The sequence below is a fragment of the Chelmon rostratus genome, chromosome 7 (genome assembly GCF_017976325.1).
Source record: "Chelmon rostratus isolate fCheRos1 chromosome 7, fCheRos1.pri, whole genome shotgun sequence".
Classification (NCBI taxonomy): domain Eukaryota; kingdom Metazoa; phylum Chordata; class Actinopteri; order Chaetodontiformes; family Chaetodontidae; genus Chelmon; species Chelmon rostratus.
Window position 1 is genome coordinate 21,107,017 of NC_055664.1, and position 16,472 is coordinate 21,123,488.

The 16,472-nt window shown below is 41.8% G+C and overlaps 3 protein-coding genes across 4 annotated transcripts; all 3 read left to right on the forward strand.

The window, feature by feature from the left end:
- Positions 1-2,569: 2,569 nt before the first annotated feature.
- Positions 2,570-5,241, forward strand: aldoca (aldolase C, fructose-bisphosphate, a). Its single transcript, XM_041940077.1, has 9 exons — positions 2,570-2,660; positions 3,330-3,468; positions 3,585-3,796; positions 3,972-4,026; positions 4,135-4,295; positions 4,377-4,460; positions 4,596-4,770; positions 4,867-5,066; positions 5,149-5,241. Exons 2-9 carry the CDS (start codon positions 3,357-3,359, stop codon positions 5,239-5,241), a joined length of 1,092 nt encoding a protein of 363 aa, XP_041796011.1. The 5' UTR covers positions 2,570-2,660; positions 3,330-3,356.
- A 2,089-nt stretch (positions 5,242-7,330) lies between these two features.
- On the forward strand, positions 7,331-11,298 carry srsf1a (serine and arginine rich splicing factor 1a). 2 transcript variants are annotated; one of them, XR_006006980.1, is made up of 5 exons: positions 7,331-7,773; positions 8,355-8,533; positions 9,366-9,538; positions 9,713-10,459; positions 10,884-11,298. XR_006006980.1 is itself a non-coding variant. In XM_041940389.1 (4 exons), the coding sequence occupies exons 1-4, from the start codon at positions 7,586-7,588 to the stop codon at positions 9,908-9,910; spliced, it is 738 nt and encodes a 245-aa protein (XP_041796323.1). In that variant the 5' UTR covers positions 7,331-7,585; the 3' UTR covers positions 9,911-11,298. The 2 variants fall into 2 exon arrangements, 1 of the variants encoding a protein (XP_041796323.1); XM_041940389.1 differs by having other exon boundaries at positions 9,713-11,298.
- Positions 11,299-12,509: 1,211 nt separating this feature from the next.
- On the forward strand, positions 12,510-13,664 carry dynll2a (dynein, light chain, LC8-type 2a). The gene is made up of 2 exons (XM_041940528.1): positions 12,510-12,641; positions 13,469-13,664. Exons 1-2 carry the CDS (start codon positions 12,510-12,512, stop codon positions 13,604-13,606), a joined length of 270 nt encoding a protein of 89 aa, XP_041796462.1. The 3' UTR covers positions 13,607-13,664.
- Positions 13,665-16,472: the final 2,808 nt, after the last annotated feature.

Genomic DNA, 16,472 nt, shown 5'->3' on the forward strand with positions numbered 1-16,472 from the left:
TTTGTGATATTTCTGTGCATCTTCATTCAGTGTAGTCATTAAATCCTTGAATGTGAACTCTATTTTACTGTACTTTAATGAAATTGATTGAATTGTCATTTGCTGTATGTATATGTCTTAACTACACTGTGTTTTTGGCTCCAGCAGTTAATAAAGCACAAATGTCTCGTCAGAATAAATCTACTAATCACACACATTTACAAATATAGGTTTCCTCAAAATTATGCTGAAAATAACAAAGTAGAACACTGAAGTTCGTGACGGTAAGAAAATCTCAAGTCAATTTCCACTCACCTGTTTTTCCCAGACCTTTCAGTTGCAGCTCTCAGTCTTCCTCCTGATGTGATACAGTACGGTCACATGATGCCAACTGAGCCATCTCCCCTGGCAGTAGGGCTGCAACTGATACTGATGGATTCTTGAAACAAATAAGGAACTATTTGGATTATGAACTGCATTGACTGGACTTCTTTAGCTTTTGAATTCAGCTGCAGGTGGTTTAGTTGTGTGCAGTTTAAAAGCTTGTGCACTCTGCAGCTACACATTCTGCAGCCGTAAATGTCACAATATGACAAGATTGTAGCGTCCAGGCACATTTGAAATGTGACCAGGATGAATTAGAATTTGCTATTATCATTATTATCAGCTGTATTTCAAAATGTTATCGCTCATAACGTGAAGTAACAAGGCTTTTACCATTAAGAGAGCGAGCCTCCTCTTTTAATGCTCCAGCATCACTGATGTGCTCCCAGCTTTGCAAATGTAGCAGTTCACAACCTTTTCGGCTCAGTTAAGAGTGAAATTTTCTCCCACAGTTTGGCCATGGATTTCAGTGGACTGCTTCGATCATTTGCTTCAATGATCGTTTGTTTTTGGTTTCAGCTGTATCCCATGATCATAGTTACCAGTGGATATTGAAGTTTTCATATATTATGGGCACTTGAAAGACATCTTGTCTGTGGTGGCTGAAAAGCTGAGACTGAAAGTTCATTCTTGACCTCAGAGAAGACCATTAAACTTTTAAGCCAACATGAATATAGTTTAACAAGAATAAAGGTGAGAGGAAAAAAAACACATTTTCAGGCCTTCTGCTTCTTCAGGTTTAGAAATTAAACTGAATGTGTCTATTTTAAATGCTTCCGAGTGACACCTGTGTTAAATAAATCAGTCCTGCTGTTGTATTTGCCGGGTAAAACAAACCAAGTCTCTCATTCTAAATCAGTCATCATGTGAATGTTGTACCTGGATACATTCTGGCCAACTTTCAGCCTTGGGTCGACCTATTTAGAGGAGCACTCCCAAACCCATCGAGGACAAACTTAATAGGACAGAAAATTGAGGACCAGATAAAGTATCATCATTAAATGCTTTTAATTAGGTAACAGAGAAAAAAATAGAGCATCCCAGTGGATGCAGCCACATATAATTGCTGTACTTCTTGAAGTCCTGTATCTATTTAAATCTGTATCTCCTGAATGGGAGTGCACCAACTCCTCCTCCCACTGCCTCCTGACATTGAATTCCCTCTCAGGCCCTTGTCTTAGACAGGTCCACCATGTCTGTGTTGTGGCTCTATAGTGGCAGGCAGTCCAGTGACCCATATCTAGTTTCAGAGGCACACTGACCCACAATAGCGAAGAGAGGAGTCCCCTGAAATGCAGGCAAGTCGTCCCACTGAGTCTAACCAAACAGTGCCATTATATAACAGAACACACAGCAGAAAACATGCAGTTTCCTGAACGCAGCAGAAACTGCACAGATGCGGATGAACATGATTCAACACCCTCGACTTATCACAACTACATTTAAAAGATGGGAATGAGTTTAGCTTGCAGAAAAGCATCATTTATTTTAAAAATTGTTAGCTTTCAAACATAAGCCTGTGATACAAAGAGGGGAAAAAAGTTGAAAATTCAAAATGGGAAATGATGTAGCTGGCCTAAATGTTGGTCTAATTTGGGCCATATTACCATATTCACTTACATTGAGTGGAACCTAGAAATGATTTCTATTTCTGACACTTTTCATCATATTTTTTACAGTTTAAAGCTCATGAAAAGGAGCCACTGAGTGCAGGAATTGCTCTGAGACTGAAACACCCCAGTGAATTCGAGGGTGAAGACCAAATTATCAGGAGACTTGAAACTTTCCTCAAGGCACATTTTTACTAATTAGAATAAAAATAGCATGCCATGGGGGCTTGGTTGGATGCTTAAATTGGGTTGCTATAGGGGTAGAGGGTGCTGACAGAATACATTATTTCACAGCCTGAATATGAAGTGGGACCCAAAATGGCTCAGTTAAAAGACCTATGTAAAACTTAAAGTTGTAAAACAATTGTGGATATGAGCCTCCAATATACACTACATTTAGGAGCACTGGACTGACGTATTAAACACAAAGTGGGCTGCTAAAATGGGCATATCAGCATGAAAACCAAGCAGCTGCTTGGCAAAAAAAAGTTCTTTATTTAAATAGAACAATGATTCATCAAAAATCTTCTCATTTATGTGGGACGAAGGTGGGTGTGCAAGCGCCGCCCACGGGGTGTTGCCTTATGAGGTGTGACACACTTGAGCTGGATACAAACTAGAGCTGACTGAGAGGCTCCGTCAGTGCTCATCTCATCAGAGGACCAGACACATTTGATTTCACTGTCTGTCAGGTAAGAACTTTCAGCAATCATCTCTTTAGTTGACAGCAATGGTCAAAAATGATGCATCTTTACTTACAGCAACTCTAAAACTCATCTTTTACATCCTTAATTTTACATTTAAACTGTTGTATGCCTCTGTTGCATCTGTTTCCCACCTATTTATTTCTTGTTTGGGGGAAATTAAAGTAATTAATCTTTTATTTCCTTTATTGAGTAATTGTGCACAGTGGTGCAGTGGTGAACACTGTTGCCTCAAAGCCAGAAAGTTCTGGGTTTGAACCTGCCAGCCAGTTGTTGCCTTTCTGTGTATCGTTTGCATGTTCCCCCATATTGGTGTGTCTTTCCTTCGGGTGCTTGGGCTTCTTCCCACAGTCCAAAGACATGCAGCTTCATTGGTAGCTCTAAATTGCATGTACAGGTGAGCACCTCTTGCCCACCCCTGCGATCTGCCCTGCATGACCCTGCAAAGAATAAGCAGTTAGAGATCATGGATGAATGGAAATAATTGTGCACATAAGTTTTATGGTTGCCTTGCATACCAGGTCCATTTACTTTAGATCATCATTTAGACCATCTCCAGAAGCTGATTTGAAGGATTTTCAACATTATCTGTCTTAACAAGCTTCATGGATGGATAATATCTGTGCTCTCATAAGGTCACATCTTCTACCAGAGGCTGTAGGACAATCAGTCACTCAGGATGACGCACCAGACCCCAACACTCTCCGAGGCGCAGAAGAGGGAGCTACATGAGACCGCTCTACGCATAGTTTCTCTAGGGAAGGGCATCCTGGCTGCAGACGAGTCTGTGGGTCTGTAGCACTCTTTCTTTTCTAACAGTGGAAAACATGTTTGGCATGAACAGCCACCAAGTCCAAAGAGTGCACACTATGGATATTAACAACTCAACAACATGTGTTGATCGCAGGCAGCATGGCTAAGCGGCTGGCCCAGGTCGGAGTGGAGAACACGGAGGAGAACCGCAGACAGTACAGGCAGATTCTCTTCAGTGCTGACGATCGCATCAACAGCTGCATTGGAGGGGTCATTTTCTTTCATGAGACGCTGTACCAGCACTCTGATAACGGCGTACCCTTTGTCAAAATGATCAGGGACAGAGGCATCCTGGTCGGCATCAAGGTGTGGTAGTTTAGTCCCAAATTATATAAATGTGAAGTATCAAATCGTACCAAGCCTTTCACCTTAACGTGAACATTTCTGATCAAATGTGTCAGTGCATTCTGGACTGATTATTCATTGTTTCTGCATATATGCATTAAACATGATTATTGCTTCTCTATTCCTTATTCCTCAGGTTGACAAGGGTGTTGTTCCCCTGGCAGGAACATCTGGAGAAACCACCACACAGGGTCAGACCTGTCAGCTTTGGTTTAGTAAACTGCTGACAGCACTCATATCAGCCAGAGGAACGCATGTTACAAGACAATTTATAGATGTTTTTTAAACCTGTTCCATAGGCCTGGATGGACTGTCAGAGCGCTGCGCGCAGTATAAAAAGGATGGAGCCGTCTTTGCAAAGTGGCGTTGCGTGCTCAAAATCAGTGACACCAATCCATCTAAACTGGCTATCACAGAGAATGCAAATGTTCTTGCACGCTACTCCAGCATCTGCCAGCAGGTCAGAACCCTCACTCATATAGTCTAATAGCTCGTCTGCACATCTTCATATTATTCTGATAATCTCTCCTTTCTTGGCCAGCATGGCATCGTGCCCATCATAGAGCCAGAGATTTTGCCTGATGGAGATCATGACCTGAAACGTGGCCAGTACATCACTGAGAAGGTGGGGTTTTTTTTTTTTTTTTTTTTTTTGCATACTGCATGTGCATGTGTGTGTGACACTGTTACTATGGTAATGTGAAGTGAGACAGAGGGGGGGGAATATTTCCAAAGTACCAAACTCTCTTCGGTGTTGCAGGTCCTGGCTGCAGTGTACAAGGCCATGTCGGACCACCACGTGTATCTGGAAGGCACTCTTCTCAAACCCAACATGGTCACTGCTGGACACAGCTGCCCCACCAAGTACAGCCCTGAGCAGGTTGCTATGGCAACGGTCACCACCTTACGTCGTACTGTTCCCCCTGCGGTCACAGGTAAACCAGGCCGCTGTCATGCCTGAATTTCAACGGATATGCATGAAGTTTGCAGGAACCAACGGAAAGTGAAATGATGTTTTCTGTTCAATGCAGGAGTGGCTTTTCTCTCAGGCGGTCAGAGTGAAGAGGAGGCCTCCGTCCACCTCAACGCCATCAACAACTGCCCTCTGGCCAAACCCTGGATCCTAACGTTCTCCTTTGGCCGAGCCCTGCAGGCGTCTGCACTCAGAGCCTGGAGAGGACATAAAGAGAACGAGAAAACCGCCACTGAGCAGTTCATCAAGAGAGCAGAGGCATGTCCTCTTATTTTCTGCAGATGAATGATGATGACCACTTGCTCTACTGTGCCACTAATGATGTCTTCTCTGTTCACAGGCGAACAGTCTGGCATGTCAGGGGAAGTACACTGGTGGAGATAACTATGGCGAGGTTGGCCAGCGCAGCTATGGTTCCTGTCATGCATACTAAACAGGATGAGAAGCCATGTTTCAATTAGCATCGTGTTCCTCTATTACCATAACAAGGGTGAATTGTGATGTAGACAATTAGGTTATTTCAGAATTCTGACAGTCATGACGATGTTACATGAAAACAAGTGACAGCGTGTTTTCTTGCCTTGACAAATGAGGACAATCAGAACATGGCCTTGGGTATTTCTAATGCATGTATTGAATGAAAGGTGTTTGCTTCAATTTTGTTATGGATACAGCATGCTCTTGTGACAGTGCCATAACTGAACCTTTAAAATCCTGCATTTACTGCTTAGTATCATAGATACTAACTTGCCATGTGCTGTATGAAAAGTTGAATTATGGCTACAGGGCAGTACTTTACAGCAAAGTTAATTTAAAAAAGTGAATTTCTGACACATAACTCCCCACTTAATTCACTGAAGCATCTCTTTGAAACTTCTCTGTGTTTGAGTGTGTGTAGTTTAGTTTTGTTAGTGGACATGCACATTTAGAAATGTTGCACCAGAAGCAGCTTCAAGCTCATTTGCATCTGCAGCCCCAGAGCAGAAAGTACAATCAGCACAACTTACAGCACAATATGATTTTGTGTGTTGTCGCTCCGAATAGTATTCTCCAATAGTTTGATAAGCATTTAGTTCAAATGTAAGGATTCAAATAATAAAACAGTGTTGAGGTTAAGTCTGGTGTGGATGTTTTCCTTTATGTTAATACATTTCTAAATTTCTGTCTCACAGTCTGTAGTCTTAACTACGGTGGCCCTGAGAGCTCAATGCACTGGACACACGCAAATGAACAAAACACGTGCAAATTCATTAAACAGCTTCACCAATTTGACCCTAAATGACCCTAAAGTGAGAAAACACAACCAAATACAGACACTCAAGTAGCACAATGACAATGGAAAAAGCACTAAAAGGGGATTTCTTATGACACATAATTGGCTAGCATCTTTTGTATGTAGCAATAAGGATAAAGACACCTGGGATACCGAGTGTGACAAAAGGGTCTGTACATTTACAATAGTTGCATATTTCAAAATCCACAGGTGAAGTCTTTAACACCTTCAATTAACTGATTCTGTCACAAATATGTGTGATGATATGGAAAAGTTTACGCTATTTCAGCATTTTTCAAACAAGCTTATCATCAATGCAACACTTCTGCATGAACTAGTTTTCTAGATTTACCTCTAATTGATCATATAACCTGTAATTAAGGTTCCCATAAGTTTCAAAGACAATACATAATACTTAAGGAGGAAATGTAGCTTTTGAATTTTTTTCTCACCACTTTTGCTGAATTTGTACACTTACTCAAAGAACAAAAGATTGTATAATGGATGGCAAAAACAGCCAGTGTTTCATGAGGCAGGTGTGAATGTGTAATTATATTTTTATGTTATTATGCCTATTGTATGTGGGCTCAATAGTTACAACTACAGATCTACAATTTAGGTGCTAGCCCTCTGATTTGTACCTGTATATTCAAGGTGAGTCTCGGTGATTATTAATGACACAGTAAGATAATATAAGACTTTATTAATCCCCAGCCAGGGAAATTCGGGTATTACAGGCAGCAGAAAATAGCAGGTGGAAAAAAGATAGCAACAGGAATAGAGAAATTCAAAATACAAAATAAAAGCTGACTATATATATGTGCATTTTATACAAGGGACTATACAACCAGTGTTTATTTAATTATTCTCTGCTTTGGATGTTGCAACCAGATTTTAATGGAGCGATATGACTTTGCCTACGTTTTTTTTTTTCACCAACATAAATGATTTGTGCATGTTCCATTAACATGGATGTTTTAAAATAGACACATAAACCTTTTCTGAAACACCTGATTTCTGTGTGAACAGGATGACTAATAGGGTGAAAAAAAAGTCAGTGGGTGCATTTGTAAATGTGCTGTCTCCCTGTTAATAGTTCAGAATTAAAAATAAATAATAGTACAGTGGACAAACATTATTTCAGTGTCGCTGCTATTAAAGAAGTGATTGCTTGTTATCACTACACCTGCTGAATTGGCGGACTACTTTGTAAGGCGGATGTGTCAGCTCTGGCTGCAGTGTTTCCGGTCTTCATGAATGCCTCGGTAAAGGAGCGCGGTTCCTGAAGAAAAACAGGACTGGAGGGCGCCTCATTGAGAGTATTGTCTACCCAGTTAATACCCTGCAAATTGCAGCGTAAATCGGTACCAATTTGACTGCTTTCTCCTTCCCGATCGACGATCTGCAAGCGATTGGAGTCTAATCTCGGTGTGGCTCCGCCAGCTGTTCAGGGTCTTGCAAACAGCAAACCGTAGTTTAAGAAGCGAGCTATCAGTTAGCAACGATGTCGGGTGTTGTGCGAGGCCCTGCTGGGAACAACGACTGCCGAATTTATGTGGGAAATCTTCCACCAGATATTCGCACAAAAGACGTGGAAGACGTGTTCTACAAATACGGGACAATTCGAGATATCGACCTGAAGAACCGGAGAGGGGGCCCGCCTTTCGCCTTCATTGAATTCGAAGATCCCAGGTGAGGAGCTAACGTTAGGCTAACGGTTAACATGTTAGGCCAGAGCAGCCCCATTGTGTGGCTAACGGACTCGTGTGCTTAACTCTGTGGTCTCTGGCTCAGACTATTCCCTGGTCCACATGTCTAGTTCTAGTCGTGAAATGCGGTGTGTGTTTCTGGTTGCGATATAGTTTTAGCGTATCCACTCAAAAACAACGCTTTTGTTGTGCTGATACTGTTAGCATTGCGTCCTTTACGGTATGTGCATGTAGTTCACGCGACCAGCGACTTTGCCCTGTGTCTAGCTTGTAAATAAGTTAACTTACTGCACTCACGATGCTGCATTTGATTGTATAATGTTCATGGCAGTGTGCCGCCTTTTGCAACGACTAAAAAAACCCAGTGTATTAATATATAACCAATTTGAAGTCCAGTGTCTCTTAGTTGTGTGCACGCCTGGAAGCCAGATTAGCAAACGTAAACCAGATCAAGCTACCCGCTAATATGGCTGACTGTGTCCGTGACTGCATTTTTTCTGCATGTGTACTGTTAAAAGCGCGCTTCCCTCCAATAACGTTTGAACTGCACCGTTTTGTTAACAGGGACGCCGATGATGCAGTCTACGGACGTGATGGTTACGACTACGACGGCTACAGACTGCGTGTGGAGTTTCCTCGGAGCGGCAGGGGTTCAAGAGGCGGCTTCGGCGGGATCGGTGGAGCGCCCAGAGGCAGATACGGGCCTCCGTCCAGACGCTCAGAGTACAGGGTCATTGTGTCGGGTAAGCATGCAAACCAGTCAGTCATTTATTTGGCTGTTATGCAGGTTGTTGTGCAGGAAGCCTGTCCCTCGGACTGCTGTCTGCAGCATTGTGTTGCTGAATGCATCTTTGCTGGGTAACTTTCACTTCACGGTCAGTGCAGTTGTGAGATGAGTTCATAACAAACTTTGCTCAATTTTGTTGTGGTGTACATTTAGCACAGTAGAATAGGATAGCTTAAATATGGATTGTGAATGTTTTAATGTTTTTAATATGATGCATGTAGTGTTGGAATTGGGTTAGGCTGAGCGTTAACTTATGGAGGTACTGAAAGTGCAAAGTGAAAGTAACATGATGTGGTTGGCATTTATTTTAAAGTAATGTTATTACTGCTGAGAACACAAACCAATGTGTCCTTATATTCTGTTGTGGCTATAAGACTCAATTGATCTCAATAATTCCAGACTTTACAATAAGGATCTTATTTTTATTGATAGACAGGGACAATGATCATTCACTGGACAGATGTGTAGAAGGAACCATAGAAAGAGACATAACAACATAATAAATGTGCACAAAGTAGTACAGTACACATCACAATTAATGCCACAGTCTAACACAGTTTGCAACAATTCACGCTAAATTTTAAAGTATGCATGCAAAATTAGTGCTAAATGTTTTTTGTGTTTTTAAAGCTAAACCCGTCCATTTTTATGTTCTAGATTCAATGAATTGAAATCCTCCTGTATCACACAGTTCTTGAGGCTACAGTTTGGCACAGCAGACCCCGAAGTTTTCCCAAATAAAGCCATTAAGTTTGTCACGTGTCCGCTGACGTGATGATGTGTTTCAGGACTCCCTCAGAGTGGCAGCTGGCAGGACCTGAAAGACCACATGCGTGAAGCGGGCGACGTGTGCTACGCCGACGTTTTCAGAGATGGAACTGGAGTTGTAGAATTTGTGCGCAAAGAAGACATGACCTATGCCGTTCGAAAGCTGGACAACACCAAATTCCGCTCACATGAGGTATGTGTACTGATTTGATCGATTGTCATGGATGTTTCTTTGCTGTGTCGAGGTGAGTACTTCAGAAAATGCTCCATGTTTGAAGCACCCCTGGCCCTTCATTTCCATCTATGGTATTTCCACCATAGGAAGGAATGTTGTCTTTTCAATGTCAAGTTCTCTTGTGTCCGCCAGGGAGAGACTGCTTACATTCGTGTGAAATTAGACGGTCCCCGCAGCCCAAGTTACGGAAGATCACGCTCCCGAAGCCGTGGCAGCCGGAGCAGGAGCCGCAGTCGCAGCGCCAGCCGCAGCCGCAGCAATTCCCGTGGCCGTGGCAGAGGATCGCCCCGCTACTCGCCTCGTCACAGCCGCTCTCGCTCCCGTTCCTAAACCTTTCTACCACCGATGTTTTGCCCTTTTGATGTATACCCTCCTGTTTTTACCTCTTATGAGTTCCTCCAGATGTCAGCAGTTGATTTTTAATTTTTGCATTTCATGTCCCGATGTCCTTGTGGATGATCTTGGTATGTAGATGTTACCCCACCGCCTCTCCACCCTCTCAGCTGCTTTGTCTCTTTTTGTTTCCTCCCTCTCTCTCCCCTTCTTTCTGTCCTCTCAATTTTTGCAACAGTAGGAATTGTGCTGTGTTGAACTTCAAAAACGTTGAGTTGTTATAACCTACACTCAATGTTTTTGCAAGTATTGAAAATTGAGTTTTGTTTTTTCTTTTCTTTTTTTTTAATAGCTTCTCGTTGAATATGTGGGGTGGGCTGTTTGGACGGGGAGCCCAATGCTTAACTGTATTTTACCCTTGTGTCTTCCTTTAGACATCTGAAGAGAAGGATTAAAGTGATTTGGAATAAAACCATTGTGGAGCACATTTCATTTGTATGGTCAGGATAGGACATCTAATTGAGGAGCAATCAGGTCGAGGCAATGGTACGCTTCATATTCCATAAATTGAACGTTTTGATAGGTTGCCATATCATGCATGTCATATTTAACAAAGCCATATGTGCTGTACTTTATTATATATACAATTTTGAACATGCTACTCTGGCTTGTGACAGAGTAAGCAGTCCTAGATCAAGTGTTGTGATGTAAGTGTAACATCTTTGCTGTCAAATGTAAAAAATCTGAATCACTACTTTGTTGCAAAAGCGTCCCACTTTTAACTTGAATGTCCTCATTGGTTAAAATGTTTTAACTTCAGGGAGCGATAGTTTTTGTGCTCAGTGGCATTTTCTTTTTTTTCTTGATCTGATCTTGAATATGCGTGCTCAAAAATGGAAAAAATTAGGCCCAAAAATCTTGACATTTTATTCTAACAGTCTGCCTCTGATTTTCTTCCTGGTATTTCAAGGTTTTGATTGGAGGAGTGGCTCAGTGGATCCCAATCCTTGGAGCTGGATGAGTGGATCGATTAGGGAAGGGATAGGCAAGGATGGATGCTCGGAACGGGATCAGTTTTCCAGGATTCAAATGAGAGTTGAATTCAGAACTAATTAACGGGAGTCCCAGAGCAACTTTTTTTTTTCCTATTAGGCCCCCACACGCCTATTTAAAGTTTTGCAGTGGTAATGGCTTTATTTTACAAGAAAACGAAACAGAGGACCAGGAAGTTGGATCAAAGGATGGAATCGTAGATGCCTGGTATGAAGGAATTAAAAATTGGGGCGGTTGGGAGAGGGTTTTATTTGGGAGTAGTTTGTATGATTTATTTTGCTTAATCTTTCTTTTTCTCTTGGCATTTTCAATAAAACATTTTCAAACAAGAACACTTCAGTTTGTCGTTATTTGAAACGTGAACACTTCAATTACAGTAAGTCAATTAAAGCTTTCTACAGTTTGTGCAATTAAGGGTACAGTGCATTGCTTCCACTTGAATTTATAGCCACAGCTGATCAATGAGTGCGAATTAGAAATCATCCAATAAAGCTGAACCCAACTGAGCACTGGAGCAGGAGTGTGGGCTGTTTTTCCCCTATGAAAGTCATACTGCAGCTGCAGATGTGATCGAAAATCCCAGTTCACATGTTCAGTATTCAAAGCTCCAGTGTCTCTCAGCTGTGACGGTGACTGATGAAAAAGCCTGCACTCAAAGCCAAACGATACCTACCCACAGCCAAGGTCTCGTTTCCTTTTAGCCCACAGTCAGTGGTGTATACTGTGAATGATGCATTGTGGGATGAAATAAGATGCCGGCAGACAGGAGCTGGAGAAAAACGCTTGCAACGCGCGGGGAGGCTGCAGCTCGGCCAATGGCAGCGCGCAGCATGCAGCAGAGGGGCGGGGAGCTGTCGGAGCAGCGCAGCAGAGAGCCAGCCTACCTACATGCTTATTGTGTAAATCTTTAAAAAGCAATTAGCCGCAGCATCATCTAAACCTTCCACCCCCCGTGGCCAGGTGAAATACATATTCTTTTGGAAAGAGGTGTTTCCAGGCGGCTCAAGAAAAGGTGAGTTGCAGAATTATTAATGTGAAAAAGATTGACTTGCATGCCTGGGAATATTTCTGATGCGAGTTTCTCTTACGATGGTGAGCTTTTACTGTATGTCTTAATTCAGTTGGACTGCTTGGACATATGTGTGTGGACGGCAGCGGGCGTGTTGTGCCCGGGCACACAATTACACACATTTTAATACTTTTGCTCTGCTGATGCAGAAGCTGCTTTTATCAGAAAGTGATTTTGCCAAGTAATTTAACTCCACCTGTATCAAGTTTCGCAGCCAATCTATGCAACGCTCAAGTCATCGTGCAGTTAAGAATATGGGCAGAAACACAGCAGCGTTTAGTTGTGATTGGGAATCAGTGCGGATGGTCGAAAACGCGGTGCCAAACGGCCAGTCTTATGCGTATGATTGTTTGCGATGATCCGGCCGGCCTAAACCATCCCCATCACCACGTGCGGTGTTCATTTTCAGTGCGGTGCCGTCTGAGTGAACGTGCTCCTTTTCTTCCTCAGCGGGCATCATCATCATCATCAGCCATGACTGACAGGAAAGCTGTGATCAAGAACGCGGACATGTCCGAGGACATGCAGCAGGACGCGGTGGACTGTGCCACCCAGGCCATGGAGAAGTACAACATAGAGAAGGACATCGCAGCCTACATCAAGAAGGTGAGACAGGACGGGTGCATGGACGGATCCGAGCGGAGCCCTGCGAGCTTGCATCATGTGCACATGATCTGCAAATTCTGAGCCGTTTTTATTCTCTGATCTATTTTTGGTCAGTGTGGAGACGAGGCTCTTATGATCAGGGCCGTAGCCAGGAGTTTATTTTATTACCGAGGAATCCCCCAACGCACCACGTTTATGAACCTTTCAGTCAAAACCACGGTGTCCACAAGTGTTTGGATGTTTCATGTTCAAACACCAAAACATCAAAACTTACTAGTGTGGCACCTTTCACACAGGTTAGTCCTACTCAAAGTGCTTTACAGGTGACTGACTAGTAGACGGCAGACATGTAAAAGTTACAGATACAGACAAGTGCGCACTAAAACTGAATCGATAGAAACATTACAAAAAACAAGAAAATGATTAAACATTGAGCGTGAAACATATTTATCAGATGCCATTCCAAAAATCCTCAATTTATTTTATTATTAGTTGTTCCCGCACAGAGCTAAAAATACCAAACTTTTGTGTGTCGGCATCGCAAATGTGTGAACTCGATCCTTTTTTCTGTCACATATGATAGTAAACTTTATCTCTCTGGGTTTTATATTGTCAGTTGAATAAAACAAGCAATGTGAAGATTTCACCTTGGGCACTGGGAAGTATTCTGGCCTTTTTGCGCATTTTTTTTTTACCTGAAATAGCTCAAATAACCTCAGTGTACTCAGCGGTAGCTACGGCCTTGGTCGTGATGTCTAAGGCAGGAAGCGGAGATTGCGCCACATTCAGTAATTGTCTTCTTTTGATTTTTTTTTTTTTTTTTTTAGGAGTTTGACAAGAAGTATAACCCCACCTGGCACTGCATCGTCGGGAGGAACTTCGGCAGCTACGTCACCCACGAGACAAAGCATTTCATTTACTTCTACTTGGGCCAAGTGGCCATCTTGCTCTTCAAGTCTGGCTGAGAAGTTTCTGATGGGTGCTGAGGAGTCTTTCTCCCTGAACCTGAATCGGAAATGCACTGGTGGCTGATGTCTCCCATACACTACTAACGACATACCATAACGATGCAAAACCGGCCGTGCGCAATTGCATGGACTATACACTATTTAATATGTATGTTACAGTAAGTTTACTTTTCGATAGTTGCCATTTGATTGCAACTGAAGTAGTTTTTGTTGATGCTGTTAAATTCTAGGTTGTAAAAGATTTCGACGTGGCCCTTGATTGTACGATAAAGGAAAGCTGTAGAATGTAGTGGTGCATCTGCTTTCCTTCACAAGTGGCATTGCCAGACCCTGTTATGAGACTCCATCTGTCGGTTTAGATGGTTAAATCATGCTGCGCGCACCAGTTTAACAATTCATTATCAAGACTTTAATGTGCGATCATGAAAAGAAGTTGGTTCATGGGGCAAAATAGTTGAGTGAGGGACTTAGCGGCCTCCTTAGATCTCCAGGAGAGCACACAGCATGAGTTCACTTTATTACTTCACTAATTTAAATGAATTATGTTGTCTGTTGATGCAAATACAAAACCTTTAACGTTTGCAATTTGGATTTTAAAAAAAAATCCCCGGCAGATGTGAAATTTTAGCAGCGGCTTTCAGGAAAAGATGTCACAACATCCAACACACTGAACATTTTGGAACCAACACAAGCCAGTGCAAGCATTTCCAGGGTCGTTTAGTTTGTCAGCTCTTTAATTTTCACTGTGAGGGACGACAGAGCAAACAAAGCTCACATACATGGACCTTAGCCTGTAACATTCATGTAATAACACCACAAACTGGTTACCAAAATCTCCCGACTCACCATCCTGGATTTCAGTCTTATAATCCTGCGTTTTTCAGCATGTTTGGAGGATAATAACCACACTTTCTTTAAGTTTCATCAGACACAAACAAATGCTCATCTTGAAGCTTGGTAATTTATTTAACTTTCACTTTTGAGTAAGCAGATATCGGACTGAGCTGATGTGTGTCTTGTCCCAGTAATTGCTCTAAAGCAGCGTTAGCAAGGTGATTTAGATGAAAACATCTGCAGTCAACTTTACCAAGGCTACCAACACCCCTGTGTTTCAGATAGTTGTGTCGTCTTGTGTGGCTTGTGATACCTTCAAGTTGCATTAACCCCCACCCTTTATTTTTGCATTGCCAGCGTACTGCCAGACATGCAGGAAAGACAAAACATTTATGGTTGGGACTTCTCAAAGCAACAAGCAAGCAGATGTATCTCATGTCTAGTGCACTGATTCATTTTGTCATGTCGGTATAATTAGTTTGAAATGGCAATGCACAATGCTTGGATTCTGATGAAACGTGTTCTTTGGGAGGGCAGATTGGAGGGATTTAGTCCATAGCGTTGGATAACACCACACATTTCTCGCTGTGCACAAAGACTGAATGTTTACTCAGTCTTTCTCTCCCATAATCCAACAAATGGGTAAAATGTGTATCTCTTCAGTGTTAGCTTGGATAGACTGTGTTCGCGGGAAGTCTTCCTAACTATTGTCAATGTAAACTGATTTAGTATTGTTTTCCTCTGGCATGTATTTTTGCTGTGTATATGTAGGAGCCATTCCAATGCTGTTAAATTTGCACAAAACATGTGCCTGTCATTGCTCTCAACTGTAACTGGCTTGAGTACAATTGCACTTCATTAGAATTATCCAGTAGGTTGCTACAGAACCAAAATCGTATACACTCGATAAAATAAAAATTAATTGTTGACTTATTACACTGTGGCCTTTTATTTTGTCATTGAGAACACTGATTGATTGGTTGATGGACAAAAATGAATCTAAGGAAGTAGTTCGACATCATTTGCCAGCAGCCAAATTAGCCCACAGGCAAAAGTTTTTAATTCTGTTTTTTAGCAAATAAGATTTTACATATTAATGAGCTTTAGAAGTGCTGAAGGTTTATTTTTATTTATTTATTTATTGAACTTTGGACAATCCCAGGCTTGCCCACCACCCCTCTTTTCCAGTCCACATGCTAAGCTAAGCTAACTGGCTGTAGCTTCATATTTAAGTTAATAGTTTGATCATTTGGAAAACACACTTATTTGTAGCCTGTCCTTACCAAAACTTAGATTAAAAGATTGATATCACCCTCATAGCTGTCCATTCAATAGCCTATGAAGCTACCTTGGCTAACCTACTTTAGCATACTGGAAAGTGTACCCGCTCACAAAATCTGCCTATCAGCACCTCTAAAGCTCACTTATTAACACATTTATTTGTCTGTCTGTATCACTAGCTGTTTTCCCTATTCCAATTTTTGTGCTAAGCTAGGCTAGCAAGCTGCAGGCGCTAGCTTTGTATATTGTGGAGAAATGAGGGTGGCGTTAATCTTCTCCTCTAATTCTGTTTTTCGCAAAACGTCAAAGCATTTCTTTACAAACAGTAACTATAGTACCGTGGCTAAACTGTTGTGTCACAGCAGCATAAGTAGACAAGACTGGTAAAGGCAGGGAACTGACCCAATATCTATCTAAAGTTTGCTAACATTAGCTAGCATTAGCCAGCATAAGCTGCTGGTCACTTCAGACCAAGTAAAACTGTGCAGTGCATTGAGTTAACAGATTTCTGTTAAGTTTTTGTAAAGCAAAAATGGTGAAGAATTACTGAACCAATGTTAGAATTTGATTATTTTTTCCATTAATACATCATTTTTGCACTGTTTGTCATACAAAACAATCAATTTGAGGAAGTCACTTTGGACTTTTTTATTTTCTTAAAGTTTAGTTCCTAATAAAATTGCTTAATTAACACATCATAGAAATAAATGTCTCTTTTTCATTTATGGTAATTCAGATCTCCTAACAT

Excerpts from the sequence above, each read along its gene's own strand:
- aldoca (XM_041940077.1), top strand. The coding sequence starts at position 3,357 with ATGACGCACCAGACCCCAACACTCTCCGAGGCGCAGAAGAGGGAGCTA. Across the intron at positions 3,469-3,584 it reads GGCTGCAGACGAGTCTGTGG|GCAGCATGGCTAAGCGGCTG; the intron begins GTCTGTAGCACT and ends TGTTGATCGCAG. Across the intron at positions 4,296-4,376 it reads ACTCCAGCATCTGCCAGCAG|CATGGCATCGTGCCCATCAT; the intron begins GTCAGAACCCTC and ends TTTCTTGGCCAG.
- srsf1a (XM_041940389.1), top strand. The coding sequence starts at position 7,586 with ATGTCGGGTGTTGTGCGAGGCCCTGCTGGGAACAACGACTGCCGAATT. Across the intron at positions 8,534-9,365 it reads GTACAGGGTCATTGTGTCGG|GACTCCCTCAGAGTGGCAGC; the intron begins GTAAGCATGCAA and ends GATGTGTTTCAG. Across the intron at positions 9,539-9,712 it reads CCAAATTCCGCTCACATGAG|GGAGAGACTGCTTACATTCG; the intron begins GTATGTGTACTG and ends TGTGTCCGCCAG.
- dynll2a (XM_041940528.1), top strand. The coding sequence starts at position 12,510 with ATGACTGACAGGAAAGCTGTGATCAAGAACGCGGACATGTCCGAGGAC. Across the intron at positions 12,642-13,468 it reads TCGCAGCCTACATCAAGAAG|GAGTTTGACAAGAAGTATAA; the intron begins GTGAGACAGGAC and ends TTTTTTTTTTAG.